This window comes from Meriones unguiculatus, chromosome 14 (assembly GCF_030254825.1).
Source record: "Meriones unguiculatus strain TT.TT164.6M chromosome 14, Bangor_MerUng_6.1, whole genome shotgun sequence".
Taxonomy (NCBI): Eukaryota; Metazoa; Chordata; class Mammalia; order Rodentia; family Muridae; genus Meriones; species Meriones unguiculatus.
This window is the reverse complement of record NC_083361.1, coordinates 16,622,840-16,640,153: the sequence shown is the minus strand read 5'-3', so window position 1 is coordinate 16,640,153 and position 17,314 is coordinate 16,622,840. Positions and strand designations below refer to the sequence as shown.

Sequence of the window (17,314 nt, the reverse complement as noted above, 5' to 3'; positions counted from 1 at the left end):
CTTCTTTGTTATGTGCATACACCAGGTTGGGTGGGCAGGGAGCTTCCAGGGATCCTCCTATCTCCACCTCCCTTTGTCCTGAAGATGTACTGGAATTACAGATGTGAGCCACCATGTGTATTCATGTGGATTCTGGGGATCCCAGCTCAATTCTTCATGCTTTCATGACAAACATTTCATTCATTGAGTCCCCTTTTATCATTGGTTAATCTTCCCAGAAACCTCTGATGATGGATTTTTCATTTTAGGGGGAAATTGAAGCATAGAGAGGTAAGAATGATTCCCAAATATACCCCGGCTGCTACTGGTGCAGCTTAGGTGGGAACATGAGCTTGGAGTATTTGTAACCTCAGCCACAGCAAGAGTCTACCTCCTGGGAAGAAATTATGCTGAGGGAGTTCTGTCCACAGTCTGTGCTTGAGAGGAGCGGCATTTCCTCAGAGTCCTTTTCCACAGCCAAATCCAACATGTCTCCATCTTTTGAATAGATCCCAGTGCCCATGTTTGGACTCCCGGAGAGGTCAGAGCATATATTCTATGCTGTGGAAGAATGGAGAATGTCTTCCTACTGTGGTGGGTTTAGGGGTCTCAGCACATTTGGGAGGAGAGAGAGAGAGAGAGAGAGAGAGAGAGAGAGAGAGAGAGAGAGAGAGAGAGAGAGAGATTGATTTTCTGTGCCTGGCTCTGTGCTGCTGATTTCAGAGACTTGGAGACTCAGCTGCCTGTTCCCTGTGTGGGGCAACTGAGGGATGAAAATTCCCCAGGGCTGTATCTTCTTGAAAAGCATCCCTGTGGCAGAGCTCTTTTAAGGCAGTGTGTAGGGTGGAAAATAACTCTTGGTGCTACCTTTTGTGGACATGCCTTGACCCTGCTGCTTCTGCAGGCCTTGTGGTGGCTCTGGAGGGAGGGCCTGATAACAGTATTTAGTTTACTCTTTGGTAAAATAACATTTCTGTCCTACTCTTGTTCTACAGATTTTTTTTTTTTTAGCCTTTGAAAAAGTGTTATGATTTTTTAAAAAGTTTGAGATTCCTTTGACAGCTGCCTTTGAAAAAGTGTTATGTGAATAGGGTCAGTGTGTATGTGAGTGTGTGTGTGTGTGTGTACCTGTGAGGGCATATTATAGAGGCTAGAGGTTAATGTTGGATGCTCTCAGTGGATTCACCATTCTTCCTAGACTGACTGGTCAGTGAACTCATGGGATTTGCCTGTCTCTACCCTATCAGCATTGGGGTTACAGGTGTGCTGCCATTCCCAGATTTTTACACAGATGCCGGTCATCTGACCTGAGAGTTAGAGTGCTCAAGGATCATAGGCTTCTATGACTAGCACGTGTTCTAACCCCGGCACCAGGAAATAAAGGGACAGGTAACTCTACTGAACCCTGAATCCTGTCAGTCCAGGAATAATCTCCCTGTGGATTCTGTGTCTTTGTAGAGAATGTATCCTTTTTTTTTTTTCCTGCTCTGCCTAGTCTTGGGAGATCAGTAGAAGTTCTGAGTCCTAACCTGAGTGCTTATTGTTTAGGTTACATTTGTTATGTATTTGGGAAGACAAGTGATAGTACTCTAAGCGTAACTGCTGCTAGTATAGTAGTGGATATTCTTCCATAGATTTAGTCCTTGTTACATATGTATGAATACTCGTTCAAAACAGTGAATTTTAAAAATCACTCCCCATTTTCTCCTAAAAGTACATTGTGGATGTCTTCGTCTGTCTACAATGGGCTCCTATGACATAATTTCAATACTCCCTGTGATTTGTAAGTGACAGGGGTATTAATCACTACTCAGAAAAGCTGTGGAAGTACAACATATTTTTACATTTGGGAATCCCCCAAAACTTTGAGCCTGAATTTGCGTAGATTATAGAAATAAGAAATGTCAGCAAAGGATGAAGGGAATGAAGTAGCATGAGACAGCAATAGTGCCAAAGCTGACTGTAAAAACTACAAGATATTCAGAAGGATGCGGCGCTTCTCAAATGAAGACTAAGTCAAAGAGCCCAGCAGCCATGGGGGGCGGGGGGGGGGAGGACTTGTAGCTTTGCATCTAGGGAATGGAAAATACTTCAATACAAGAAAAACTCACCTATAGAGCATTTTGGCTTGTTGGGGGCTGTCCTAAATGAATTCCGCAGGGGCAGGGTGACTTGAACAGAGAAATTTATTTCTCACAGTTCTGGAGTCAAGGCGTCCGTGGGGTTGCATTCCACAAACCCCCTGTCACCCCACTTTCTCAGCTCCATGTGCCTTTGTGTGGCTGTCTTTCTGCTGGTTTTCTCTCCATGTGTCTGCCCCTCTCAACACACCAGAGTGTTTACTGGCGAATCGGCAGTAAAAAAGGATCACCATCAGCCAGCCTGGACCTTTCTGTTAGCCTGTCTGTACTGCCTCGTGGATGGGCTGTGCAGGAAGCTGAACTGTGGGCGAGCTGGGAGTGAGGCAGCTGAGGTGGTACTGCTTTGGATTCTCCAGGCTCTCAAGGTGAGGTGAGCCCATTGTGGGGGTCACTCGCCAGAGGCTTGAGCTGCTCCTGCTGTCTGATAGGATTCTTTCTTGTCTCTCACCACCAAGCTTTTCTCTCTTAAATCCTTTTCTGGTTGGCATATTCTTTTCCCAGCCATGCTCCTGTATGGGAATAAGCCTCGTTTCGGGTGTGTGTGTGTGTGTGTGTCTTTCTACCTAATCCCCTCTTCTTAGAAGCACATCAGTCAGATCACGTTAGATCCTCTCTCCCTCCAAGTTGCTTTCCTTGTAACTTAATTGCACCTTTGAAGACTCCACGTGCAGCCATGTTCTGAGGTTGGGGGAGGTCTCTCATGTTTGCATTTCAAGTGACACAGCAGCAGAAGCTGGGTGAGGAGCTAGAGGCTCCAGCCTTAGATCCCCTGAAGTTTCGGCTATCCCCATTCCTCCTGAGCTACCAGGACTAGTTGACACAACCTCCAAGCTCATATGTAGCCAGAGCCTTTCTTTAGATATAGATTTATATATAAAAAAAATACAAGAGATTAATCCCTCCCTTCAGAGGACAAATATTCCAATCAATGAATGGGCAAAGGAACAAAATGCTTTTCAAATGAAGAATACACATGACCAACAAATATATGGAAAACAGTCAACATCTTTAGCCATTAGGAAAATGAAGATAGAACAGTGCTGAGACGTCATTCACCCTAGTCAGAAAGGCTATCATTGAGAAACAAAAGAATGGGCACCACAAACACAAAACAAAGCGTGTGTTTGGGCATCAGGGAAATGACCCTTCACCCTGTTGATAGGGATGAGAATTAACGTAGCCACTGTGGAAACTGGTATAAAGATCCTTCTAAAATCCAAAAGCAGAAGTAGCATACAATCCCATTTAAACTACTCATGTGTGTGTACGCAAATGAAAGTCAGTAATAGACAGCTGCACACCCATATTGACAGCACTATTTACAACATGCAAGTGAAAGAATCAGCCTAGCTGTCCACCAACAGATGAGTGCATAAAGAAAATGTGGAATATATAAACATTGGAGTATTAGCCATAAAGAAGAATAATACTGTATCGTTTTGCGGGAAAATGTATGGAATAAGAGATCGTTATGGGAAATAATATTTGACTTACAAAGACAATTATTGCACATCCCTTCTCAGATGTAAAAAATGCAAAGAAGAGGATATCAAAGTACGGAGGGCTTTATAAGGGATGTGGGAACTCAGGAGAGCAGGGATAAAAAAAGTAGTAGAGAAAGGTATGATCATGGTAGTTCATATACATATATGAAAATGTAAAGGAATCTATTGCTTTATAGGAGCCATGTCATTAACTAATTAGCACGATGATAAAGCCATCTGCTGTGTGGCTTATATCCTGCTTCTAGTGCTGCCAGCCTCATTTCCTGGAAGAGCCTACTTGTGACTGTGCTTCCTTACTTTAAGTGGTTAATAGGAGTAGATGTCAGCAGCAGAATCAGATAACACTATAGACCCTGAATACTGCTTCTGATGCCAGTAGTTAGCAGATACCCAGGCTCTCTCTCTCATCCTGTTATTACCCCGTTTTACAGGAACTTAGAAACTGCAGTTTCACAATATTGAGAGGCTTGCCCATAGTTACAGAGATGGGAAATAGTTGAGTCAAAGCCATCAGCGGCAGCGCCTACAGGTCTCCTGATGGTCTGTTTTACTTTTGTTTTTCATTGGCATCACTTGCCTACTTTGCGTGTGCTGTTTCCCTGTCATTAGACTGTGGACTGTTTCCATGACTCCGCATGGGGAGAGCTAGTTCACAGTTGGATAATAACTCTAACACAAAGGGTTGCATCATGCTTTACTTGATTGACCATGCCTTTTTTTGATGGGTATCTCTGTGGTCTCCAACTCTTGAAGATGTTTAAAAAGAATGCTGCAAAGGTTTCTCCGTCCCCTGCAGCCTACTTGTTCACGAGGAAATGGAAGGGATATGCGTTTAAATTTTTTTGGTACATGTTAAAAGTTGTCAGAGTATACGCTTACTTCTGAGTTCTTGGAAAGGCCTTCATGTTATCACCAAGAAATGATATAGATTTAGGAAAAATGGGCTCCTTTTGTGCCCCAGGCACCTGCTGGCCCTTGATAAAAGCTTTTAATAATAAGAATGTTGACTCCTTGTACGATTACCATGAGATGAAAGAAAATATGTGGTTTGAGTGTGGGTATTGCTCTTAGAAGCTCTTATTTAGAGTTTAGTTTCTATTATCAAAATAACACTCTGTGCTCCTTTCTCTTCTGCATGAAAGGAGGAAAATGTAAATACTTCCCTTCTTTGAACTGCTGCAGAATCAGTTTTTCTATAAAGTCGAGAATTTGTGGGGAGGCCAGGGATTCTTTTTCTTACATAACTTCTCCCAGGTGTGTTTAAGGAAAGAAAACAGTATAGCTTTAGCTAGAGAACAAGATTAGTTTTCTGGGGTGGTGGTTAGTGGCAGATGGCAAAACTCATGAGCTATGTACCTATCTATCAGCTGGATGGGCTCTGTACAGAACACTACCTTGCAGTTTTCTGAGAAGTCCAGATTAGGACCTATCAGAGGGAAAATTCCAAGTCTTCTCTGTCTCTGTCTCTGTCTCTGTCTCTGTCTCTCTCTCTCTTTCTCTCTGTGAGTGTGTGTGTGTTTGTATGAATGGCAATAGGGTGTGTGTCTGAAGCCTGTTCTATTGTAAGACCTGAGGACAGGGATGATGTGAGAAGACCAGAGCTGAGCAGTGTTTCTGGAGTTGTTATGGAGCCCAGGAAGCTGAGTTCCATAGATAATGGTGGTTTGTTTGGTACAATTATTATGGTAGCTTTCAAATCCAACAGACTCATTTATATACCGGGAGGTTCACTAAGATGAGTTACTGTGAGTAGTCTCCATTGCCTGTACATTCTTTTATGAAAATACTCCTTGACAAGAATGTTTGCCTTCATGTAAGGATTTTCCTTTTGCATCTTGCTGTGATAGAACTGCTATTTGTCTTCTCAATGTTGGTTGAACATGTGAGACTATAGAATAACAGCGGCATTTCCTAGTCTTCCATCTGCTTGGTGTGGTTAATGAGGTTGAGTTTGGACAAATGGGATTTAACAATAGATACTGTGTGTAATTTCTTGGCCTTACAAGGATGTGTTTCCCTTTGCTGTTGGTGAAAATGAGAATATGATGGTTAAACCTTGAATTGTCTTGAGGCATTGTATAGAGAAAGCCACATATTGAAAATTGTGGAGAAGCAAGACAGAAAGAGCCCAACGGGAGCCTTTTGGATAAAATAGGAAGGCATTTCTGTTTTTCTTAAGCCATATTATTTTGGATTTTCAGTTGCTCTTAGCTAAGTATAATTGAAGAAGATACATCTTCCTTCTATGTTCCAGCCATTTTGGTGAGGTATTCGTAGCTCATTTTATGAAGCCCTCTGGAAAACATAGGTTGTTATCTGCATTTTATGGATGAATAAACAGGTGTAGAAAAAGGGGACTGTGTTCAGATAATGAAATAACAACGTTAAGTTTCTCTGATGGCCTATGACCCCTTATTTCCAACCATGGGGTTTTGACCAAGTTTACAGAACTAGACATAAAATTTTCTTGCAAAACTAACTGGCAGAACATCCAGTCAGAATTTAGTTGGTTATCCCTGTAACAGTCATGCCACTATTTCACTAGCAGGCACATCATTCTTGGAAGGTTGGTTCACAGCTTGTATAATAAGGCTGTTGATGATTTTTCTGCCACAGGATCCTGCATAATACCTTTTGGAAATGTGAAAGTTAGCCATGAGGAGGAAGCTTTCAGCTCCATTCCCAATTAATTTCTCTGTCTTGAAAACAAAGTTTGTGGTATCTTCAACAACAGGGTTTTATTATCTAAGTTTTAGTGGGCAACAAGAACAATGCCAAGAGTTTGTATGGTTTGAGGACCTCTATTACTGTTGTTTTGCTGTGTGTGTGTATAATGTCACATTGCTTTCTCAATAGAAATATACATACCCATAGATTAGTGGTACTTACAGCATTTTCCAGAGAAGCTTCTGTCTGCAGTGGCTGAGAGTTAACACAAAGCCTCATAGCTCATCAAATTGCTAAGAATCAATGACTGTTGAGTCTTGTTTGTCCAGGACTCAGGGGCATTACAGAAAGAGGGGTAGTGGGAAAAAATGTGAAAGGTGAAGAATGTGAAGAACTGCTATGAAAAGTTGTTTTCTGGATACCACATGGGTATTCCATGAGCTCATAGAAGCTGTGAGTACCCAAGGAAGGATATGAGTATGAGCCCACCCCTCTCCAAGGAGCTATAGCACTTAGTTATTGCTGGGGAGTAGAGTTGTATTCCTTAGTGAGGTAGCCACTGGTAAGTTGTTCTTTCCCAAGTAAGTTGCCTGTGTTTATGCAGGCATCCCTAATTAAATGCAGTGGGACACGGACAACAAAAGACCACAAAGAATAAGAGGGGGGAGTACTGGGGAAAGGGGCTCAATGGAAAAGGGAAGGGGACAAGAGGCAAGAAAGAGAATGTGATCAAAGTACGTTATATGTGTGCAATTCCGGAGGGATACATTTTAGATAAGAGAATTAATTACAAGCAATTTACCCAAGATTATAAACAACCCCCCTTGAAGAGAGTACACTAAAAATGACCCTGTATTTATTCTGTTTGAAACCATGTGTTAATTTCCATATGTCCCAGAATGACTCTGGCATCTATTTCTCCATCTGTGTGGTTGTTCCCTATTGTGCCTGGCACTGTGCTTGGTGCTAGGGAGAGAAAGGAAAGCACAGGCAATGGGAGCTTGCTCTTGGAGTCTTCCAGTGTGGAGAGAAAGAATAAGTAGTGGCAAAGGAAATGGGAAACTGAAATGGGAAGTATAGTGAGCACTCAGAAGGAGAGTACTGGAGGCCACAAGAGAGTATGACAAAGAGTACAATTATCACATAGGGAAAGGACTTAAAAATCATGGTAGACACTCACCTCTGGGTCTATGAGGATGTTTTCCTAAAGGGAGGCTTGGGAAGAGTCTACTGAGTAAGGAGCATTTGGAATGAGATCTTCAGGCTGAATGGGTGAACTTGTCTCTGTGCATAAGGCACACAAGTACAAAGGCATCATGGTTGGTATTTGCATTGTATGTTGGGGAAACTACAAGCACACTGAGCAGAGGATGGAGGAGTGCATTGCATGAATTTAGGAAGGGAACCATGCAGGGATTTGTAAGCCATGTCACAGACTTGGGGAGCACAGTCTAGAGCCATGAATGTGGTGAGGTGTATACTTCAGAGTGACTGGCCTCTTGCTATATGTGTAAGGACAAGAGTCAGTGCACACTGGAAATTCCCACAGTAGCTCAGAGAAGGTTTTGGTGGCTTAGACTCAGAGGATGTCAATTGCTCTGAATGACATCTGCCTGCATGGAGGCATGCTGGCTTTATTCATGACTATGGGGGATATAGAAAGAGGGGGAAACACTTGGCGTGAGTAGATGCCATTTGCTCAGCTAACCTGTCCAGCACACCCTCTGAAGAAGAACCCAGTCATGTGATTGCGATTTAAGATTGCCCTCCTGAGTTCCCTCTGACCAGCTGCACACCATGCAGCAACAAGATAAAGTACAGAGTGAGGCATTAACAGGCTCCTTTCCCCAGTCTTGTAGGCCATGGGTGAGGGAGGGAACTTGCCTTTGGAGTTGAGGACTACGAGGGTGAAGTGCTGTGTCCATTCCTGGCCATGAGTAAGTTGATTTGTTCTGTGAAAGCCAAGCCTTAGTTAAAGCTAAGCTGAGATGAGAGAGGGAGCAAAACCTTTCTTTGTTCTCATGTTCCAGGATCCAAGCATACTCAAGTCTCTCTCTTTTCTAGCTACTTGAGCTACTGTGTTTTATTTTGGGCTTTAAAGTAGTTTGGGGTAGGTGTCTGACATCTTCATTGGGCCTTGAATTAGTCAGGCTAAATGAAGGTTTAAGTCCCTAAGTATTGAGTTTTCGGATGGTTTGGGGTCATCCATGTATAGATGTGAAATAGACTGCTGGAAGTATATATCTGAGATTGTAGAAGGCAGGAGAGGAGGTGGGACACAGGGAATTATCAGCAAGAGGGTACAGTCAAAGCCAGGCAAAGGCTATTTTGCAATACGATAAATGAGTTTAGGATTGGGATTTGAAACTAATTGGAGAATGCAGGAAGTCTAACTTGTCAAGGAAGCAGAGATACAGGAGGGAAATAAGAAAAAAAGAAGTTTTATGGAACTAAGTTTTAAAAGGAAGGAGTGATCAACTGTGTTGAATGTCACTAGTAGATGTTACAACCAAAGTCTAAAAAAAGTCTCCTTGATTTAGATACAGCTCGAGGAAGAGTTGACTTTCTAAGATGTGTCTTAGCGTTCTGAGAGCTGAGAGCTGAGAGATGCCAGGTCCAACAGCAGCAACATCTCAAAAGGGCCAGGGAGAGTGGCATGGGCCCGCGTTTAGTTTAGGTTACAGGAACTTGGAGAACAGGGCCATTCCCTTCGCTGACATTTAAGGCATCTTATGCTTTAAGTGCTGTCTTCAGTGTGGTGGGAGGACATCTGTAAGAGCGCACTGTTACCTTGTGAAACTTCAGTCTAGGTAAGATGACAGACAAGCAGATGACAAGCACAATTTAGGTTAATAAATGCAGAATGTGTCATCCTGGATACTTGTGGCTGTAAGCAGGAGAAAACGTAATGAACAGTGACTTAGGACATTTAGCGTTCACTTAGCCAGAGATCCCGGTAGGTGGTCCTGAAGGAGATTTAGCAGCTTACTAGTGTGTGACAGAGACAGGTTGCTTATATTCTTCCATTCTGTCATGTCACCTGTTGGGTTTTACATTCTCGCTGATTTCAGCATCATGGGGAGACGGCAGGCGAAGGTCTCAGCATCGTCTGCACATGAGAGTGTGCAAAGAGGGAAGAGAGGGAGTAGCAATGGGGCTGCCTGCTTTCTGAGGTAGTTCTTTAGTATTTTGCAGAGAAAAATTCCTTCCAGAATATGCCTTTTTATTTCCTGATACCACTGGCTCGGTTGCATCCATTTGTCTTATTACCCACATATTAAAAAAACAAAATTAAACAAAACAAAACAAAAACATGTTGATCAGAAAACACTGTGTTCTATATGGCATTCCAGATATAAAGTAAATACAAGAGAAACCCTCTTCCAAGTTAATTTGAACGCCAAGGGCAGTGGTCCCCAACTATAGTTCCAGTTACTCACAAGGCTGAGCCAAGAAGGTAGTTGACATTTAGGAGTTCAAGGACGGCTTATGCAATGTAGTGAGACACTGCCCGAAAAACAATGGGGCCTGGGGAGATGGTTCATTTGCTGAAGTTCTGACTTCCTACACATGGGATGTGAGTTTAGATTCCCAGCACTCGTGTAAAATGACTGGGGTGGTGGCATATCCCTGTGCACACATGTGAACACATTTATGTATACATAAATGAATGTATCACCTACAAAATGGTTAGACTCTGACTCAGTAAGGGTCCTAGCTCTGACGGTTACATACAATATCATTGGAGTTACAGTCCATTGGGAATGGCCAAGCCTAAGCTCATTAAGGGAGTGAGATGGTCAAAAACAATGCTGAGAAGCCAGGCAGATAGAAGTAGACGGTAATTAGAGGTTTGTTGGACTGGAATGCTGCAGTGAGTGAGTGAGTGATTTGGGTGGAAAATTTATCATTATTTATTTTTAAGATTTACTGTTTTTTACGTGTGTGGGTGTGTTGCCTGCGTGTATGTCTGTGCCTGCATGTATGTCTGTGCACCATGTGGTGTGTACCTAGTGCCCATTGGCCAGAAGAGGGCCTCAGATCCCCTGGAACCAGAGTTACATCTCATTGTGAGCTGCCATGTGGCTGTTGGGAATCCAGCCTAGGACCTCTGGAGGAGTAGCCTGGGCTCTTAACTGATGAGCCAGGTCTCCAGCCTTTGGGTGGAAATTTTAGTTAGGGGTAAGAAACTTTGCTGTGATTGGCTAGTCTGAGACGTTGCCCAGGTGACTAGCATAGAGTAAGGATAGGGAAGGGTTCTGGCATGAGGGTAGTGGGCTAACTGGAAGCCAGACTGTGTAGTACCTCTGAGCGGATGGGGACGCACTCACGGGTGACTTTGATCAGGAGAGAGACATGATATGTGAAGCACCAAGCTGTAAAAGGACCATAGAAAGCGGCACTCCAAGTGAGAGGTGCTGATCATTTGGACTGGATTGTTAGGCACAGCAGTAAAAATCATGTAAATTCAGATTGTGCGGTGTAAGAGAAAATGAGGGATCGTGGGTGAGCCCTGGGTTTATGGCTGGGGCGGGTGGAGGGACATCCTGCTTACTGGGGGAGAGCGGGCTGTCGGCCCAGACTTCTGTGTAGGACATGAGACACTCATCAGGCTTCCAACAGGACAGTTGGATGTATGTTTCTGTCTTCTCCTCTACTGCTCGGAAGCTGCAAAGGAGAACAGACCATTTCTGCAGCCTGAGTCATCCTTGTGTGCTCAAACAAAAGGCCGGTTCCATTAGCAAGAATCTGAAGGGAATACTTACTGGAGGGAAGGGACAGTGTGGCCATGGTGTCCTAAAGGAAACAGCCTTCTAAGAAGGGAGGGACCTGGAGGGACATACATTTCATTTAGATGAAGAGTAGGTGGTGAGTTGGGAAGGGTGTCAGACACAAAAAAGAATAGTATGTACTAAAAAAGTATGCCGTGTGTGTATGTGTTCTCCATGTGAGATAAAATCATCCTTCTTTTAAACGTACCCACAGGGAACTTCATTCCTGAAAAGATGCTTGGGGAAATCTTAGCTTTCTGTGCTGTAACAAATGCCCGAGATAAGTCAGCTTGGAAAGTGGAAAGAATTGTTCTGGTTCACAAATTAGAATTTCTGAACCACCATCAGTTGGTCCTGTTGGCCTGGGTCTGCTGCGAGGGGACAGGAGTCTTGGCAGAGGAGACACCTCATCTCAGGTTAGCCCAGAGAGAGACAGGAAAAGGATAGAGTCCTAGTATCCCCTTCAGAGATATGCTCAGAAGTGACCTAACTCCCTTTCCCTAAGCTCCGACTCTTTCAAGAAGTACTATAGGCTGGGTCCCTACGTGTCAGCCCTGGGGTCTTTGGGGGGAAACATTTGCAGTCCAAACTGTAGAAGGCACAGTAACCCAGGTCTAACCTTGGTGATGTTTGAAGCGTTCTCTTAGCATATTCTTGGTTGAGACTAATATGGGACCACTACTTTTAAAAGGCTGATAACCTTGGTCCTTTTTTTTTTTTCTTTATGAAAAAAACTTATTTTTCTCCTTGATGGCATATGCCTGTGTGACACACTCCTTCCCTCTAACCTGTCTCTCTGTAATCGCATTGAAGTGAGCTGACATTCTCAGGCCTGACTCACTTTGACTTTGATGTACCGCATGCGACCCCTGATGACCTCTGCCCTGGGAAGCAGATCCCATCAGGATGTTTAGGTGTAGACCATCTCGAGAGGCTGGTCTCCAGGCCTTTTTCCTTCCATGTTTGCAATGACAAGTGACATTACATTTGTACTTGCGGGTGACCTTCTGGAGTAATGGGAGGGTACTTCAGAGCGTTTACCCAGATGTGTGTCTTGAGCACCCTGTTTCCCAGAAGCATTGAGCACATTCGTGTTATGATTTCAACGCATACTTACACTCAGGCGTGTCCTTTAAGGAGAGGTACTGCACTCATTACTTTCTGCAAGGTTGCGATGAAGCACCTGACCAAAGCTGCTTAAGGAAGGAAGGTTTTCCTTTGGGCTCACGCTGTGTGGCACAGTCCATCACAAAGGGCAAGGCATGGCGGCAGACCTGCTCTGGCTGTGGTGTTAGGAGCTTAAGTGGCTGGTCACATTTCACCTGCAGTCAGGAAGGAGAGAGAGAGAGAGAGAGAGAGAGAGAGAGAGAGAGGGATGAATGCTGGTGCTCAGCTCAGTGTCTTTGATTTATTCTGTCCAGGTCTCCAGCTCCCCATACTTGGGGTGGGTCTCCCCTTCTCAGTCAACTCAATCTAGTCAGTCACTCGTGGACATGCCTAGAGGTTTGTCTCTGAGGCAAGCTTAGCCAGGGTGACGATCAAAAAGTTTCTAATAGTTTGAGTTTTGAGGGATTGTGTAACCTTTGGGAGCCCAAAGATACTTGGGAACTTCGCTGGACCCTTTGTGAAGCCTCCCAAGGAGAAAGGTCTTCAGATATCAAACCAGATGGGAAAGAGCTGGCATCACTGGCTCACACATGACAGACATGCTCCCTGCTTTCAGTGAGTCTCTCCTGGACAGTTCTGGGCAATGTCTGCCCAGGGGTTAGCATTAGGTGCTTTCTACGATGACAGGAGCCTCCTAGGCCGACGCTCGCTTTAGAAACACAAGGAGGTTCTAGGGTCAGCCTTTGGCACTGGGAGCCAAACTCTGAGGAGGTTCAATCTTAGATCCTGTCAGATGGACAGTCAGTGTTAACCATCACACTCACCAAGGTAGCAGGAAGGCATTGTGGATATGGGGAAGGGGCTAGCTCAGGGCCAGGTAGATAGCAAGCCTGAGACGCATGTTCAGGCCCCTGAGTTTGCTCTTAGCAGTGCAGAAGGGCATGCGGTGGAAGAGTTTACAACTCAATCTTTGCTGGGCTCGGTGTTCTTCTGTTCTAAAAGTGATTCTTTTTTGACAGCGTTGAGTGGCAGGAGAATACAGCTCTAGTTTATTAGATAACTGCCCCCAGGAGCCTTCTACTGGAAATGGGTTAGCAAAACTCAGGCTTTTTTTTTTTTTTAAATCAACATAACTGTGTCCTAAAATTCACTGGTTACTTTGGTCACCATAAAATGCAAATTGTTAACTTGGTGGTGGTGACACAGGTCTTCAATCCCAGCACTCTGGAAGCAGAGGCAGGAGGATCTCTGAGAGTTTGAGGCTAGCCTGGTTTACAAAGTGAGTTCCAGGACAGCCAAGGCTACACAGAGAAACCCTGTCTGAAAGAAAACAAAATGAAACAAAACAAAACACCAAAACAAACAAACAAACAAACAAACAACGACAAAAAACCAAAACCAAAAGAATGCAAATTGTTCTCATTCCTAGCCCTCAGACAAAGCCCAGGATTTAGAGCTCTGCCATGCCCTACACCTGAGACTCCATGAAGAGGACTAGCTGGCTTAGGAAAGCCACCAGGTGTCTTGATATATGTCATCCTGCACCATTCCTTTATTAAAGCCATGTTATTTGTATATGATCAATGCACAACCTGCCTGGAGAGTCCCCCATCTCTTCTGTTTTCTTTTACTTTGCTTTTCAGTCAGCGAGAAAGGAAGCTGGCCCTGTGGGAAACTGCCTTGAGCTCTTAGACAATACAAGGTAAGCGTGTATGGGCAGAGAGTGAGCGAGGAAAGTCACAGCATTTTACTGTACTACCCCAAATGGCTCTGAGGAGAGAGATTGAGATTCCATCTGCTGGATGTATATCCTTAAGAATAATAGGCCCAGTCATGTGACACAGATTCTTAAGCCAACTGCTTGACTCTTGAGTATTTATTGTGCAGCTTGCTGGCTGTGTGGCCTTGAGTAGTTGTGTGTGACTCAGTTTAAGTGTTTCTAATATGAAGGCGTTCACAGTATATCCTTCATGAAGGGGTTGCAAGGTTCAAATGAGAGGCCCATGAAAAGCTGTGGAACATAAATTCTAGCAAGGCAAAGTAGGAGATGAGGACATTTTAAAAAAAGGATAAGCCAGCTCCCTGTAGGCAGGGGGGACAGAAGGGTGTTTCTGCTCACTGGGTCCCTTCAGCGTGGAGATATCTTTTCTCAAGTTCTCATTGGCTCCAGCTAGGGAGCCGTACTTTCTAATCCTGGGTGGTTGGTGTGGTGATTGTCTGTGAACAGTGTAAGCAATTCGTGGGTAAGTCATGTTCCTGATAATGAACCACAGGGAAAGCACATGCATCCTCAGACCATCCTGGTTCAAACCCAGGCTTGCTCAGCAGCCTCCAGAAGGATAGACTTGTCCGTAAAGGTAAGATCTTTTTTGAACTCTGGTTTGCCTTTTGTTACCTCTTGTCCCCGGCATACTATTCAGAAGGGCCGTAATTCTTCCTTACCTGAGAAGTGGCTTAATTTGTCCGAGTTCCTCAGATTCTTCTACTATCCGTTGCTTTTGAGTGTCTGATGGGCCTGCCCGGTGGCAGATGGTTCTCACTTTTCCAGGATTTCCCATCAGCGAGCACTCTCCTTTCAGGGTTTCTCTCTGAGTCACACACCACTCAAGACAGCAGTTGCTGCCCCTGACTCTCTGCACAGCACAAACACTTTGATACCACAGTCATATTGATGGCTGAGAAAGATCTGGGAACCAAGGAATGGGTGAATACACTAAAGTTGCAGTTACACTGTTCTTTGCTGAGCAACTTGGGCAGCCACATCCACTGGGAAACTAACAGGTGGGTGGGCGGGGCAAGATACAATGGAGTCCCTATTTGCCGACTTTTCCATAGGAAAGTGGGACCTGCCAAGTTCTTTTCAAAAATGAAATAGCGTGTTCTCCTGAATGTGAAGCTTTCGCCTGAACTGGAGGTAGAGCTGGAGTGTGAAAGTCCTCATCAGCTTTTAGAAGAGGTCAGATCATCGCTTGCCTCATTGGCACTTCATGAATGAATGCCACGAGTTTATCCTGTTCTTGGCCATTTAAAGTTTGTATAATTGACAAAGGCTGTGGTGGCTGCAGTTCTCATCACTGCACGGCAGCCACCATGGGACTTGGCTACTCTCTCTCAAAGGCAGGCTTCCCTTGGTTTCCCTTGAACTTCAGGTACTGTGCGATCTTTCCTTTCTCCATTTCATTCTTGCTCTATCATCTCCCATATATATATATATATATATATATATTTTAATAGAAGCAATCACCCGTGTGTGTTATTATGCCAAGACACACACCGTACCTTTAATTTCTGAGCTGTTTTTCTTATGCAGCATCTTTTAGACCCATGCTGCCCTCCTAAGTGCCCTGGTCTGTTCCCAAGCATTGCATTCATCTGTTCTGTCACTAGCAGTTCACTTTTAGGAATCATCTAAGGCTGTGATGTACTTACTGTTGGGGCCAATTAATATATAATGAGGCTTACAACAGATCTTCTATGCAAGAGGTTTATTAGGTAGATAGGAAGAGAGGGAGAGCAGGACTTGATAGGGAGGCAGAGGGGGCGGCACCCTGATAGAGAAAGGAACAAAGAGAGCAAGAGAAGAGAGGACCAAGAGAGAGCAAGAGGGCAACCACGTGTCAGGTTGTCCCTTTAAGGGGCAAGGTAACCACGCCTTCCAGGTGTGGCCACCTGGCCTGCCACACATGATGACATCATAAGTTGCTAGGCAACCCAGAAGCAGGTTTTGTTCCAAAATCCTAACACTTACCACAGCCCTGCTTGGAAAATGGCCTTCTTTTGACTGTTAATATAATAATTACACAGGATATGAAATTTAGAAAATAGCTGAAACTCATAGAGAGAGATTGTACTCTCCTACAACCCCCTGCCCACAGCGCCTTTCTTTTCTGAGCACACGCCTGAGTATGTGTTTGATTATCCATGCTAGCTTACATGTGGAATTATATCTTCCAGTTTATGCTTCCTTTGTTTTAGTTCCGTTGTTGGGGATTGAACCTAGGACCGTGTACGTGTGAGGTAGGTGCTCCCACTGTCTACGCTGAGCTACACCTCTACCTTTGTTTATTCTGTTACTTTGCTTTCCTGTGCTGGGCATTGAACCAAGGGCCTTCTATGTGCTAGGCACGTGGTATTTCACTGAGGACACCCTTGGGCCACCCCTGTTTATTTCTAATTAAAGAAACCATTTGCATATTCTCATGTATCTGAACTTCCCGCTACTACAGCAGCTTTTATTTATTTATTTTACTATACCCCAATGGTACAACTTATACTTTATATAATTACTCAGAATAAACACACATGCATTTACAAAACAGTTTGGTGAAACCACTTACTCTTACTATATGCAGTGCATTCTCGAACCTTTTACTCTCTATTCTGTTTAAAAAGCTGCCCGTGACTCTCTAAATTGCTTTTATGACTCACTAATGATTTGTGACCCACAGTTTGAACGCTACTCCATTAGCACATGAATTTTATTGGCAGTATTGTGTTTATTATAGGATATGGGCCGAGTGTGCTGCGTTTAACCGGCTCCATGCAGATGGGCATTTAAATTGCTTTCAGTGCTAGAACAAACATTACAGTGAGAAAATGCATACAGAACACACATATTTATGTATGTACACATACATGCACATATGTGCATTCCCTCCCTCTCTCCTCTATCCTTCTTCTGTCCCCAACCCCCACTTATGGTTGATGTGGTTTTCACATTGCAGAGCTCAGGCTGGCCTAGAACTCAGGGTCTTCTTTCTCGAGGTTCCAAGTGTAAGGCTCACAAATCAGTACCATGTGTACATTCATACATGTACATTCAAACATGTATTTCCTGGGCATACATCACAGGATCAAACCTTTGACATCCAAAATGATCTAAAGGCTTTTGAGTTTTGCTATTGTATCTCTATGCACAAGGCCTGTACAAATCTGTGCATTCTTGCTTGCTGTGTGTGGGGATGTCCTGTTCCCCATGCTCTTACACAGTTTCTTTTAGTTAATTTAGAATCTCAGTCACAGTGAGAAGTTTTGGCTTTACTCAGCAGTGATATGCCTGATCTGTGATGAGAATTGCTATTGTGTCTAAAAGTGTTATGTTAATATCCCATGCTGCATGGCCTACAGGAGAGGCTGAATCCCA

The 17,314-nt window shown here is 44.0% G+C and overlaps 1 protein-coding gene across 7 annotated transcripts in view; it reads left to right on the top strand.

The window, feature by feature from the left end:
* The window catches only part of Hs3st4 (heparan sulfate-glucosamine 3-sulfotransferase 4), a 426,554-nt gene that overhangs the window by 17,671 nt on the left and 391,569 nt on the right, over positions 1-17,314 (top strand). For 2 of the 7 annotated variants that reach the window (XM_060366885.1, XM_060366882.1), the window contains exon 2: positions 13,815-13,873. The exons of the other annotated variants lie outside the window; for them this stretch is intronic. Coding sequence is in view for 1 of the 2 variants with exons in the window: in XM_060366882.1 (XP_060222865.1) it covers positions 13,815-13,863 (49 nt within the window). In the remaining variant the exon portion in view is untranslated. The remainder of the gene's footprint in view (positions 1-13,814; positions 13,874-17,314) is intronic. 7 annotated transcript variants of the gene reach the window in all.